Source organism: Setaria viridis, chromosome 1 (genome assembly GCF_005286985.2).
Source record: "Setaria viridis chromosome 1, Setaria_viridis_v4.0, whole genome shotgun sequence".
Lineage (NCBI taxonomy): Eukaryota > Viridiplantae > Streptophyta > Magnoliopsida > Poales > Poaceae > Setaria > Setaria viridis.
In genome coordinates this window covers 2,294,662-2,309,347 of record NC_048263.2, presented here as the reverse complement: position 1 = coordinate 2,309,347, position 14,686 = coordinate 2,294,662, and the positions used below count along the sequence as shown (strand labels likewise).

At 51.1% G+C, this 14,686-nt stretch overlaps 2 protein-coding genes and 1 pseudogene across 2 annotated transcripts; 1 reads left to right on the top strand and 2 right to left on the bottom strand.

Annotated features, from left to right (window-relative positions):
* Positions 1–422: 422 nt before the first annotated feature.
* Positions 423–1,746, bottom strand: LOC117837317 (heat stress transcription factor C-2a-like; annotated as a pseudogene).
* A 1,958-nt stretch (positions 1,747–3,704) lies between these two features.
* Positions 3,705–5,206, bottom strand: LOC117842933 (heat stress transcription factor C-2a). The gene is made up of 2 exons (XM_034723464.2): positions 4,784–5,206; positions 3,705–4,690 (listed from the first exon to the last, which is right to left on the bottom strand). The coding sequence occupies exons 1-2, from the start codon at positions 5,006–5,008 to the stop codon at positions 4,079–4,081; spliced, it is 837 nt and encodes a 278-aa protein (XP_034579355.1). The 5' UTR covers positions 5,009–5,206; the 3' UTR covers positions 3,705–4,078.
* A 3,989-nt stretch (positions 5,207–9,195) lies between these two features.
* Positions 9,196–10,535, top strand: LOC140221297 (protein ALP1-like). Its single transcript, XM_072290723.1, has 3 exons — positions 9,196–9,693; positions 9,775–10,000; positions 10,084–10,535. The coding sequence occupies exons 1-3, from the start codon at positions 9,196–9,198 to the stop codon at positions 10,533–10,535; spliced, it is 1,176 nt and encodes a 391-aa protein (XP_072146824.1).
* Positions 10,536–14,686: the final 4,151 nt, after the last annotated feature.

Genomic DNA, 14,686 nt, shown 5'->3' with positions numbered 1-14,686 from the left:
AACCTGCCACCCTCCCTCTTAGTTCAGATCTTGTGGCATGTTGAGATATATTAGCAGAATAGCCATCTTGTACTCAAACTATCGATCGAGGCTCATTGTGGTCCCTAAACTACCAAAACAACCATTTTAGTCCTCGAACTTTCTAATGTGGCTCAAATTTATCCTTCGTCCTATGTGTTATGCCACATTTGCACGTCATGTCAGCATTGAGTCAGCTAGGTTTTATAGAATACCATTTCCACCTATATCCATGCCTTTTTGACATCCCCATTCATTTGAGGTTCGTAAGACACATTCTTAACTTATTGTTGAATTATCAAAAAATAGTTTGAAATTATTTCACTGAAATTTACTTCTTTCTCTACTAGTATGTGAGAAAAGTGGTTGAATTGTTCGGTAAAGTTTAAGATAGGATGAATGGGTCCTTTCACTTTCAAACCCACTTGGAACCCTAATGATGTTGACATGGTAGCTAACATGGCGTGACATGTAGGACGAAGGATGAAATTGAGCCATGTGAGGAAATGACCATTTTGGTAGTTTAGGAACTAAATCGAGGCACGGTTGATAGTTCGAGCTATTCTGCCAGATATATTCGGAGTTTGGGACATTGAGATCATAGGAAACCTCTTATATGTTCTAGATGAAAACTTGAAAGACATTACTTTTCTCATTACAGTCACATGCATAGTCATGCGAACATGTCCAACTTTTTTCTCCAACTCATGTCCTATGTTTCTGAATCTGAGCGAGTAATTTACCACCGCGTCAAGGGCGCCATCAGCTCAGCTATTTTGTGGTCTGGGAATTCAGTCACTGGATGTTGTCCCAACCTGCAAATTGAAATTGGTTTCTTGTGTTGATTTCCAGATCCCGGTCCTGAACCTGATCAGGCAGGCAGTCTTCTTGTCTCACAGAAGGTTTGCTCAATGATCTGCACGCAACACGCACACACCTAGACGGCTAGACGACGTCGATCAAGATCGATCACTCAGCAGCAAACTGCCACCTGACGGGTTCGAAACAGTCGGCACGGAGCCACGGACACCGTCGACGGCCATGGCGTCCACGTCGCCGCCGGTGAGGAACCGCCGGCGGCCCTAGCGAGGAGCGCGAGCATCTGCCTGGGCCGGCGCTCGGTCTCCCGCACGCGGCGCCGCATCGCCGCCAGCCGTTCCTCGTTGGCTCTCTGCTCCCGCCTCAGCCGGACCACCTCCACGGCCACCCTGGCCGCGCTCTCCACGTCTCCCGCGACGTCGCCGCCGTCTTCCTTGCGCTTTCCGCTGTGCCGGTGCACGAGGTGCATCTGGCCGCGCAGGAACGACGCGTGCGCGAACTCCCACCTGTCCGGGTCAACCTTCCTGAAACCCTGCAGGTAGTCGCTCACACGTTTGGCGATGGCAGGTCTGAGCTGACTCAACACTCATCAAGTAGGCAAATTGTTAGTTAACTGTACTCACGTATGTGTTGAGCTGGCGCACGAAGCTGGAGAAGTTGGAGTGCTTGAAGTGCGCGGGCAGCAGCGTGCGCGCGAAGACGAGGGGTCGGCGACGACGAAGCTGTTGTTGGCCCGGCCCCACGCGATGACTCCGTCGGTGGACGGGTCGTCCACCATCTACGCGGCGGCTTGTTATATGTGGCAAATGGTAAAGCGAGCTGAGCTGATGAGTGCCGCGCGCCAGTAATACCCGGAGATCGGGCACCGGTGAAATAAAGCCTGGCCAGGCGTGCGAGAGGGACAGGACAGGTGCCAGGCCGCAACGCCCGACGCGTGTGCGACAGAGCACGGCGAGCGACCTCTCCGCGGCGCACGCCAGCTCCAGCACCCGTCGCGTGCGTGCTCTCACTCTCAGCATCAGCCGGCGACGTGAAGCCGTTTCCTCATTTCCCGCGAGCAGCGAAAAGGCTTGGCTCCGCGACGCGATCACGCACGCCGTTCGTCCGTCCTGCTGGCGTTTCTTGGGAACCCGCCACGTAACCTGCTCAGGATTCCCCTTGCCGACGACGAATCTTCAGCGCCGCCGGTCGCGCTCAGCTGATCAAGCGCTCGCCCGAATCATGCAGTGCACCGTGTCGCCCGCCTCCATCCGACCGACGTGATGACCTGGTCCCGCCGCGCGAAAGCGGGAAGCGCGGGCGTCGGGGAGGACGCGGCGCGGTGCCGCGCCATTGGCAGAGGACGACGCGCGCGCCCTGTCGCGGGCTCGCGGCCGAGCCTGCCTGGGCGCGCCACGCGGCCGTGCCCCGGCTGCGCGGCGCTGGCGCACGCGTTGGTCCCTAGTCCCTACTCCCTACTCCGATCCATCCTGTTGTTGTCCTGTCACCGATGAGAGCTTGCAGCCTTGCAGGCATGGCAGCGACTCGATCGGCGCTGCCCTGCTCTGCCTCTCCCTACGCGACACACACGTGACTGCCTCTCCCGACTGCAGCATCCATCTCTTTCCAATGCAGCTGATGAGCAGAGAACTGGCTGGATCTACTAGTACAAGGGCTTTGAAACTTCAAACCTGCATCGGTGTGGTGTCGTCGGGGTGTTCACGTCGTATCACCGTGTGCCACGACATCATATGCCGTTGCCGTGCATCTTGTCCGCGGCAAGATGCGCTGATCGGCTAGCCGGCTACCGACGATACTACTACCGTACTACTGGAGTTGTTCGTGTCTAGTCTAGCACCGAGCCAAAAGCTCCACCTCCATGGTGAGGGATCGGAAGGGAGATTTTGGTGTGCCCCGCGCCTGATAAAACGCAGTAGCGCGCCACACTAGCTATTCAGTTATACTCTCTTTTTTTTTAGAAGAGAGGGCAACATCTTATAAAAGATGAAAGCTAAAATATTAAATTAAGAACTAATTCCGTTTTACTACATTCACCTATCCACTTTATTCACCTAAAACCCACAACAAAATTTAGACTCAATTTACTTCATGAAATATTTCAATTGGTCAAATATCCCGTAATGAAATCTCTCCTTTTTATTTGTTCGTAAGCAGGTTGGGTTTTAATTCAAATTCTATGAGTGGATACAGAACATGATTTCCTATGTTAAAAATTATAATTATTTTTATAAGCTAATGACATTTAATATGAAATTGATGTTAAGAATAAGATTACCAAACTGCAGGAAAAAGTTATCATGATCTTTTAATATACTATATTTTTAATACAAGGTATCATGTGTCATCTCGCAATTCTTTAAACTAAACTTACCTTGTAAGTGGAGAAAAAAGAGAGGCATATTAAAGGGTATATTGGGGTCAATCAAGGAGTTGGAGTAGCAAACCGGCCCAAAGATAGCTTGGACGCGGACGTCACTAAGGCCCAAGCCACTGCGGCCCAGACGTTTTAGAGTCCTATGCGGCCCAAATAATGAGTCTTGTGGGTGGCGCGAGCCGGGGCGGGCAGGTGCCGGCATCGTCAGTGAGCTGCTGACGAGACGGCGAGACGCGCGCGAGCGGCGCCGCCGTGCCGACCCGGGAGGCGGGAGGTGGGCGTCCTCGTCCGCGGCGGAAGCGTCACACGCATCAGGCGACGCCGGCGAAAAGGATCTGCCGCTGTGCCAGCCATCTTTCCCGGCGACGAGGTGCGGGACCTGCGATCCGCATCGCAGGGTGGCGACATCGTTTTGCTTTTGCACCTCCAATCAAATCGTCCACTGCAGTTCGTCCGTGCACCATGCCAAAGATCATTTCGGCCAATAGAGGGCGAACTGGAAGCACTACTGCTGTGTGGTATTCACATCACACTATCACAGGGGAAGCAACATGACCTACCTAGACCTAGCCTGCCTAAACGACCAAGGCTTTACACTTTTACAGCCTCTTATTCCGCACGCGTGACCGCACACCCACAGGTCAGGCTCAGGCACATGTGCAGACACGACGCGACTTACATGTAGCACCCACCAGGCTACCCAGCCGGCCAGCCCGGTCGGAGAGCTGCTCCCATCTTGCTGGGCCTCCGCCACCGTTCGCCGTTGCCACATCCCCAAGCAATTCGCGAGGGCAGCTGGCGAACGGAGCACGCACACGACGACAAAACCGACCACCGCTATCGGACGCAGCACACACGTCACCGCCATCAGTAGCCGCTGTTCACGGGGAACACGTACGGCGGCGGCTGCAGGTATCCGCCGGCCTCGCCGCCGAACCCGACGTCATCGGCGCCGGCGCTGTAGAACACGCCGAACTCGGCGGCGGCGGCGGCGTCGCTGCTGCCACCACCATAGACCGGGTCGCCGCCGTCGAGGAGCAGGCGCGCCCTCTTCGCGACCTCCCCGCCGGCGCAGTCCTCTTCCGGACCCGAGGCGAACCCGACGCCGCCGCTCGCGCCGCCTGCCCCGGAGGCCCCGGAGGAGGAGACGAGGCGGCGCAGGACCTGCGGGTCGCCGGCGACCTTGACGAGGAAGGCGAGCATCTGCTTGGGCCGGCGCTCCGTCTCCTGCACGCGGCGCCACATCGCTGCCACCTGGTCCTCGATGGCGCGCTGCTCCCGCTTCAGCCGGACCAACTCCATGGCCACCGCGTCCTCATCCACGGCCCCAGCGTCGCCACCGCCGCCGCAGCCGTCGTCCTTGCGCTTGCCGCCGCCGCCGCCGCTCCTGCGGACGATCCGGGGCAGGAGGTGCGTCTGCCCGCGCAGGAACGATACGTGCGCGAACTCCCACCGGTCCGGATCAACCTTCCGGAAGCCCTGCAGGTGGAATAATCGAACGGCAGGTCAGGCCGACTGGTGATTGGTGAAGAACACAAGCAAGCAATTCACTTTGACAGTGTGTATACGTACGTAGGTGTTGAGCTGCCGCACGAAGCTGGAGAAGTTGGAGTGCTTGAAGTGCGCGGGGAGGAGCGTCTGCGAGAAGACGAAGGGGTCGGCGACGACGAAGCTGTTGTTGTCCCTGCCCCACGCGATGACGCCGTCGGTGGACGGGTCGTCCACCATGCGGTACGTCTTGGCCACGAACGGCGCCACCCCGGCCGCATCCGCGCCCGCGCCGCCGCCGCTCGCCATCGTGGTGCGTCTCTACTGATCAGAGATCACACCCTGCAGTCCTCCCAAAATGATCCCCGCAGGAAGGAGTCGTTGGATATATATACTCGCCGCCGACGTACGGTGGTTGCTATATGTGGCAACGGCTGTGGGCGCGGAAAGGAAAAGGGGAAGGCGAGTGCGTTGTGCCGGAGCCCGAGATGGTAAGCGGAGGGTGACGAGCCGCATGATATAGGTGGGTGCTCGGGAGGAGAGGGGCGTGGGGGCAGCGGCGAGAGGGACAGCTGCCAAGTCAGTCCGGACGCGTGTCCCGGCCCCGGAGCCTTCCGTGGCGCGCCCCGCAGCCACAAGTTCCTCGGCTTGGAGGCTTTGGACCCCCACCCTACCCCGCGCCTGCCTCTGACGGCCCCGCCGTGAAAGCGGGGAAGGAAAACAAAAGGGGAAAGGGCGTCGGCCGCACGGTGCCGGCCGGAGGGCCCTTTTTCTCCGTGGCGGGCGAAGCCGTGGCCTCGTGGAGGGGATCCCGTTCACGGTGTCGCACGGGCATTGGGTAGAGGGGACACGGGGTTTGGACGGGCGCCGGACCGCGAAATCCTGGGGTAGGGTTCCGTTGCCTCTTCGTCCGTGGCAAATGAGGAAAGTAATTGCTAAGAATAAAATTATTCTCTCCCCGCGTAGTCTCTATGGAGAGCGACACGGAGCTTTTAGCCATCGCCGCATAGTCCCACCACCACCGAGCACAGCGCGGCTGCCGAAGAGTTTCTATGTTTGATTTCTCTCTTCAAAATTCCTGTTTCAAGTAAAAAAATATAGGATACCTATAAACCTACCTTTAATCTTGTTGGTTTGGTTGTTGAAGATTTTTTATGAACGATTTTCCTATTGACATTGCTTGACTTCTTTACCAGCTGTGCTTTATCATTCTAAGCAATTCTTTTTGACTTAACCAATTGCGAAACAACATCGATAGTCTTTTCGACCTTACTAACCCTAGTTTTTGCTAACTCTTTGCATTTGCATTTTGCATTTTTCACAGTCGACTTTTGTTATGTTAACACGCTTGGTTTTCTAAACTTTTTGGAGTACTTGAATTCGTTGGCTTTAACGTGGTGTTTTATCCAAAAACTTCAGCAGCTGAGTAGTAAACGTGGTGTTTAAAATTTTGTGTAATCTCTATCAAGTTTGGTCCCCACCTTTCATGTCACTAACCTTGTGCATTCACACTTGCACGCACGTACACTCATTGGATTTTTTGTTTTTATTTTACTGGATTAGCTGTGCCACAAGTTAAAATTATAGGGATGTCGTTGGTTTATTGGTAATTGATTCCATTCCCGACTATCGCCACGGGGGTAGTATGTGCACCTGAATTGTTTTGCAGGTATGGTGAAGCACTTTCATGAAAGGAAAAGAGAAGAAATTGAAGGACAATAAAGGCGATAAAAGTGAAGAAGTACAAAGACAAGCTCCGGATGCTGAGAATAAGGATTTTAACAATTTTCACAAAATGCTTCATCTTTTTCTCCCACATACCCAGTACAATGCTAAATATGGAGGAGGACTTGGTGGACCAGGAATACAATGGATCACTTGGTCTGTTCGCTTCAGCTTATAAGCCGACTGAAAAGCTGAAATGGCTGATTTGTTGTGAGAGAAAAATACTATTTGATGGCTGATAAGGTGGTTGAATAAGCTGAAGCGAAGCCAACAGGCCGACGGTCGCTTGAGCTATCGCAGCAGCGGTTCAGCAAAGTACTGTAGCATTGACTAAAAGCGGCACCAACAGTCGCAGCAACGAGGAAAAAGAAGTCGTTCCGTTTCACGTGCCAGGACGACGGGACTTGAGCGACGAGGACGGTTTCCTCGTGTGGCACCCTGCACGCGGGGGCGTGGGCGTCCACCGGCCACCGTGCAGTTTGCTGCCTCCACCAAGTCCAAGGTCCGCTGCCTCCTCGGCGCCGCGAACGGCCAGTCCGAGCGAGGGCATGGGCAGCTGCCGCCAGCAACTCCGAGTTGCCCACTCCCCCGGAGGCCTCGTCAGCTGCCGCCGATGGAATCGCCGCCGCTCTCTGGTCCCGGCACGGACCTCAACAAGTCACGTGAACGCCCCCGCGCTCGCCACGTCGGCCCCGCGGCAGGCGACGCGGTACGCGGCCGTTGGCTCCCAGCCTCCCACTCCTGCGTCGACCCTCGCTGCTTGGCCATGTGTCGCCGCGCGAACGGCGTCATGGCCGGAGCCCCGCCGCATGGCAGAGATTGGCCTCGCTCGCCGAGCCAGGACCGGGAGACTGGAGTGGCTAGCTACAGGTGAGACCTCGCGCGCGGGGAGCCTACCTGGGCGCGCCACGCGTGGCTGCGCGGCCGCGGCCGTGGCGCATGCTGGCAGTGGCAGCAAGCCAGCAACAGCACAGCAGAGCAGTGCAGCCGTGCAGGCGCCGCGTGACAACCAATCGAGGATAAACAAAGGTGTAGCGTAGCAAGAGACAAGAGTGTCAGTGTGCCACGATAGATCTTGCTTGTGCTCCTGCAGCTTGCAGACAGACCCTACACCCACCGCCGGTCTCCGGGCTAATGCATGATGATCCATCCTGGCTGTCACGTTTGCGCTCGGTCGGTCTGGGTCTCACCAATACTGTCAGCTCAGCTCAGGACCTCAGGTGGCGTGCTCTAGTAGGAGAAAGGAAAGGAGACACCATATCTCGACGCGAATCCCAGCTGGTTAATTTTCACAGCGGTCAATGTCGTCCATCTTTATTCTAACCAATTTTGTCAAACAAAGCACAGCAATACCTCCGGCGCTTTTGGGCTTGACCTGGACTTTATTAGTAGGTCTCACCTATAATTCTCTAACCCCGTGGAGCCATCTCGCGTCATCTGGACCGATGCCCACACCATTTCGAGCAACCCAAGATACGCTCTGATGCGTGTGGTGTGATTCTTTGGTCCAAGAACAGTAATACTAATAATCTAGCCCAGAAGAAGAAAGCGGCAGGGACCGACCGGCAGCGCAGTGGCCGGCCACGCGTGGCGCTCGGCGACCCACGCCACGCCGCGGCTAGTTTCACCAGCGCAGGTGGAGTCGCACCCCGCGGAGGGCGGAGCCTACCTTACCGTGGCGCGGCACGCGTGCCCCTGGGCATCCGCCTCGTGGCGACGAGTGCATGGCCGCAGCAGTGAGTTATTAGGGCGTGATTGGTTGCCCGCGTCCCACCATCCGCTGCATGACCCCGAAGCATCCCGTGCACTGTCGCGTGTTCGGTTTGCCTCCCGGAATCGAAACGGCGCATGCCCCCGTTCCTTTCCCTCACTCCATCCCGCATCGCCCCATCCGCCCAGAGGGCACCTTCTCTCGCGAGCCGGGATGGCGCGGTGCTGGCGGGAAGATTTCGGCGGAGGGCGGGAGATGGCGCCGTATCGGGGCTAAAGGCGCGGGAGGTTACGGTGACCTCCCATCCTCGCGCCATTTTCTTCGCTCCCCTCCTCCCCGGTGCGCCTTCTCCTCTTCCTCCTCCTATTCGCTCTCGGTTCGCCGGTGGCTCGAGGTACTCCGGCGGCGCCCTGTGCCCCCGGCGGTGCTGCGACGGTACATCTCCCCCTCCTCTTTACGCTGCTTGATCCCCTCTCCCCCGCTGATCTGTCGATTCGTATTTTTTTGGTTGGTGTCGATGAACCCTAGGCTATTCTTCTGTCAGATCCGTGCGCTCCTTTTGTGGATTTAAGGTTGTGATGAACCGTAGGTACTTTTTGTGATGCAGATCTATGGTTCTCACATGTGTAGAGGTCGATCTGAATTTTTGTTCGGTTCTTGTGTGGGTCGGGGTCCTCCGGCGGCACCCTGAGCCGCCGCCGGTCCTGCGACGGTACATCTTGGTTGGTTTTCATCCACCCTATGTTGTTTGTGCATCTGCATATATGGTGCTAGGGTAACCCTATGTTCGTTCTTATGCGCATCTAAGGTTGTCGTGTATATTTGTGGATCTGATTTCTTGAATCCTGAAATCATGGCTTACTGCTTTGCAACCAATGAGCCCCTAGTTAGCTGAGCAAAGTGCCTAGGTCGATGATGATTCCTTGCCGTCGGAGGAGCACCTTCGGGTGTGGCAGCCGCGTCTAGGATATAATGTAGTTCAGAATGTTTGCTTGGTTAACAACATGACCCAAGTTTTTGTATACTCAGCTCTAATGAACACTGCATTGTATTGTTAGACATGGACTTCCAAGGTAGGCGCCGGGCTGCGGCTGCTCTTGTTGCTGCTGTTGCTGCTTGGTTTTTCTTGTGGTTTAGAAGGAGAAGTGAGGAAGCTCGATCTATTACCTATGGTCCCATGGCAGAGAGGGACAGAGAGAGGAATAGCAACCTCAGATTCATTTATGAATCTGATGATGTGCATTGTGTCAACCTGCTAAGAATGAGAAGGGCACCTTTTTTCCAACTGTGTGACCTGTTTAGGTCTAGAGAGTTGGTTGTGGATAGCATCCATGCCACTGTTGAAGAACAGGTAGCAATGTTCTTGCATGTAGTTGGACACAACCAAAGGTTCAGGGTCATTAACATGACATATATGAGGTCACCTGAAACTATTAGTAGGTTCTTTCATCAAGTCTTGTATGCAGTTGGTGAGTTGAGAAATGAGTTGATTGTTCCAGCATCCACTAGTGTCCATCCTAGGATCCTTGGCAGCAGGAGATGGAACCCATATTTCAAGGTTGGTGGCCCTTTCCTAATTGCAACCCAATTGACCTGACCAATATGGTACCAACCTGTTAATATGGCTTTTTATTTTTAGGATTGCATAGGAGCAATTGATGGGACACATGTCCTAGCTAGAGTGCCTTTGAAGATGCAAGCTGCCTTTAGAGGCAGGAAGCACACCATCACTCAGAATGTACTTGCAGCAGTGGACTTTGATCTAAGGTTCACATATGTGCTTGCTGGTTGGGAGGGATCTGCACATGATGCTCTGATTTTATCAGATGCTCTTGAAAGGGCAGATGGTCTTACAGTCCCACAAGGTACCATAACTCACATACACACATGGCAACAATACTTGCACACACTAAACTGATAAACCATCTCCATTTGTTACATTGTCTAGGGAAATTCTATCTTGTGGATGCTGGATATGCAGCCAGGCCTGGGTTCCTGCCGCCATATCGTGGTACAAGGTACCACTTGAGGGAGTTTGGTTCAAATAGGCCACAAAATCAAAGAGAGTTGTTCAACCTGAGGCATTCTTCCCTTAGGGTGACAGTAGAGAGGGCCTTTGGTGCTTTAAAGAATAGATTCAGAATCCTTGATAACAAGCCTTTCCATCCTTACAAAACCCAAGTTAAGTTGGTTCTTACCTGTTGTATTCTGCACAATTGGATACTTAGGCATGGACAAGATGAACATGTTCCCACTGAAGCTGCTTGGACTCCTAACTCAACTGATACCCCCCTGAGCCAGAACTTAGTGCTGATAATGGAACCTGGGCACAGCAAAGGGATGCATGGGCTGCACAAATGTGGCAGAATAGGGGATCTTCTAGAGTTTAATTGCACTTAAGTATTTGGGGTCATGTACTATTAACTAGCATTGATGAATTTGTAATATGGTCTGAGACCTTGGTACTTTGCTATGATGTGTAACTGCAATCATGAACAATACAACTTGGTATGATATTTGCATGCAGTACTTACTTTCATGTTTGATTTCTAAGTGCTTTGGTGTTTGTTTTTGTTATGGTATGATGGTTAGGACATGGCTGTGATGGGTGAGGATGTGGTTGGTGTTGTCAATGAGGCAGGGGCCGAGGGTGGGGTGGCTGCTGTGGAGGAAGTGTTCCCAGCAGCCCCTCCACCCAATGGAGCCCAGCCTGGGGGGCCAATGCAATGGACCAGTGTTCAGTCAGCCTTCATGCTTAGGAGGTTTCATGATCTGGTTGGGCAAGGGGTCAAAACTGACAAAGGCTTCAAGGAAGTGCATGTTAGGCAAGTTGCTAGGATGGTTTCTGATTTTGCTGAGGTGAATGTTACCACCAACCAAATTTATAACCACCTACGCAAATGGAGACAGAGGTGGGTTAAGATTGCTAGGCTCAAGGACCTCAGTGGTGCTCTCTGGAATGAGGACCATCATATGATAGTCCTTGAGGAGGAGCATCTGATAGGGCACACTAAGGTTAGGCCACAGCTTACATATACCTCACTGTTATGATTAATAGCTACCCTTATCTCTAACTGTTGCACAACCTTTTGCCCAACTAGGATCATCCTGCTGATGCCAAGTTCTTGAACACCCCAATTGAGAACTATGTCCAAATGGAGGCCATTTTTGGGTCTAGTCAGGCTACTGGTAGGTTTGCCATGGGTTCCAATGAACCTTTAGGTGTACCTACTGACCTTGGACACCTTGAGGGGGGGATCTTGCAACAGAGACAATTAATTTAGATGGGAATGAGGGTGATTCTGGTAAGAAAAATGTAGGCTCCAATGGGCTGGACACCTCTAAGAGTTCTGATGATAAGGAAGGGAGAGGTGGTAAAAGGAGGAAGTTGGGTGAGGAAGAATACCAGCTGATGCATGGTATGACTGTTGCTGTTGCCTCTGTTGCAGAAGCCCTGAAAGCTCCTCAGCACAATGAGGTCCATGCAGATCTCTATGGTTGTGTCATGTCCTATCCTGGGTACTCACAGGAGGCCTTGATGTTTGTACTTGTGTACTTGCTCAAGAACAAAGCAGAAGGCCTATGCTTTGTTCAGATGAGTGAAGCCCATAGGATCCTTTGGCTTAGGACCTACCTGAGCCAATCTAACTTCCTCTAGGTGGATGTCGACTGTTATGTGTTATTTTGCTTGCCTATGCTGTAGTCTGACATTTTGGGTTAGCACTAACCACTGATGGTGAGGGTAGACATACCATTTGGGATATTTCCAATGCTGCAAATATTTTTGTATAGCATAGGCTACATGGTTCCATCTGCTAAAGGTGGTTTGGAGGGATCTGTTGGGTGTGTAAACATGAACACCTACACCTGGTCAATGTGATGGATGCCAAGTCTTTCATCTTGGATACATGTTCTGAATTCATGGATGCATATGTTGTTCTTGTTCTTCTTCTTAAGAACTGCTACATGGTAAGTCCATCTTATTTTCATCCTTTTCTATATGATGGTTGCTTCCTTCTGCCTTGATGGTTACTTTTGTTATTTAAGGTAAGAAAAAATGCCTATGATGACAAACTTATTTGCCCAATTAGAAGTATATGGGTATCATCAGATGACCTTGAGCTTGTGAGGGACTATGACATTGATCTTGTGATTCTTGTTCCTTATGGTTGTGTTGTTCCTGAGCTGTTGTCCATGTTGTGCTACTGCTGTTTTTTGTGTTCACTGTGCTATAGTTCCTGTTGCCATTGTGCTACTATTTTTGGTCTTATTTTGGTCTTGTGTCACTGATGCTCCAAGCTCAGGGTCAAGGGAAGATGAAAATAACATCTGAGGCCAATTCTTTTGTCACTTAGCATATCAGACTTGCTACTTGTTCTTTTTTTCTAGTTGTGCTGTTCATGATAAATTATTTTCCCCATGGGTACCATCACATGACCTTAAGCTTCTGACTAACTATGCCATTGTTCTTGTTATTAAGACCTGCTACTGCTTCTGGATACCTGGTAAGTCCATCTTTTCAGCATTTCCTATGTGTTGGTTGCTTCCTTCTGCCTTGATGGTTACTTATGTTATTTAAGGTAAGACAAAATGCCTATGATGACACACTTATTTGCCCAATTAAAACTATATGGGTAGCATCAGATGACCTTGAGCTTGTGAGGGACCATGACATTGATCTTGCTGTTGTTGTTGCCAACTAGTACTGCATGCTCCTTACTTACCATTGTGCTGTTGCTAAGTTATTGTCCATGTTCTGGTGGCACTGTTATTTCTGGTGACATTGCTGCTATTCCTGTTGCCATTCTGGTACTGTTTTTGGTCTTATTTTCATCTTGTGTCACTCCTGCGAGAGTGCACGGGATGCTTCGGGGTCATGCAGCGGACGGTGGGACCTTTGCAACCAATCACGCCCATACATATGCACATTGGATAATATGCTTATGGGGTTACCTGTCTTGGTTACCTGACCAATTTGATGTTGTTGCACCTATCCCTTGGTTCTGCTCTTTCTGTTGGCACTCCTGTTGTTTCTGTTGCCAATATGCTACTGTTTCTGGTCTTCTTTTGCCATTGTGCCACTGATGCTCCCCTTTCTAAGGTCAAGCGAAGATGGAAATAAAATTGGCTGTTCACCATTTCTGGTTGTGTTGTTGTAGATGTGCTGTTACTGCTCTTTTTGTTGGCAATGTCCTGCTGTTTCCATTGCCATTGTCCTACTGTTTCTGCTCTGCTATTTATCTACTGTCTTGATGGTTACTTATTTTATTTAAGGTAAGGCAAAATGCCTATGATGACAAACTTATTTGCCCAATTAAAACTATATGGGTAGCATCAGATGACCTTGAGCTTGTGAGGGACCATGACATTGATGTTGTTGTTCTTGTTGCCAACTAGTAGTGCATGTTCCTTACTTATGCTTGTGCTGTTGCTTAGCTATTGTCCATATTGTGCCTATGCTGTTATTTCTGGTGACATTGCTATTGTTTCTGTTGCCATTGTGCTACTGTTATTGGTCTTATTTTCCTGTTGTGTCACTGATGCTCCAAGCTCAAGATCAAGGGGAGTTGAAAATAACATCTGAGGCTATTTTTTTTATAACTTACCATATCAGACTTGCTAGTTTACAGACATATACCTATGCAAATTGGATATTATGCATATGGAGTTACCTATCTTGGTTACCCAAGCAATTTGATGTTGTTGCCACCTATCCCTTGGTACTGCTTCTCCAAACTTCTGTTGTTTCTCAGATGTTGTCCTAGGATGGTTGCTCAAAGGTTGCTATTTCTGTTGGCAGTCCTAGGATGGTTTCTGTTGCCTCTGTTGCAAATTGGGTAACCTGTCATGCTTCTGTCATATTGTTTTTGTTGTCGACCTCTTTGGTACTGCTTGTTCTTGGTTTTTTCTGGTTGTGCTGTTGTCATACTTGTCATTCTGTTGCCAATGACGTGCTGTTTCTGTTGCCACTGTCTTACTATTTGTGGTCTGCTATTCATCTAGTGTCACTGATGCTCCAAGCTCAAGGTTAAGAGAAGATGCAAATAACATCTGAGGCCAATAATTTAATTTCCACATTTTGTTTTATCATTCATCTGTTGCTGCAATTGAATCAAGTTTCATTTTCTTCCTAAGGCACAATGGCTTGGTACGTTGTGTACCATGGTAGGAAACCTGGAGTCTATGCAACTCGGGTAACCTGTCATCAGCAGGTCACCGGTTATCCAAACTGTTGCTACAAGAGTTTTAGTTCGAAAGAGGAGGCAATTGCATCTTTTCTAGAGTGCAGTGGTGACGGAGATGTCGATATCAAAGAAGCGACTGACGGTTCAAAAAACACGGCAACTGAAGTTAGTTGGGTCCATATCGTAGCCGGGCTACAATTTATAATTATTATTGTACTCCTACTACTAGTCTATTATCTTTGGAAGTAGTCAAGCACGAGATCAGCCTTTGTAATATTAAAACATCTCATGTTCATCATCTTTGTTGGTAACCTCACCAATATGGTGCTAGGGTGCTCCGACCTCATCCTGTTCTATGTACCAAAC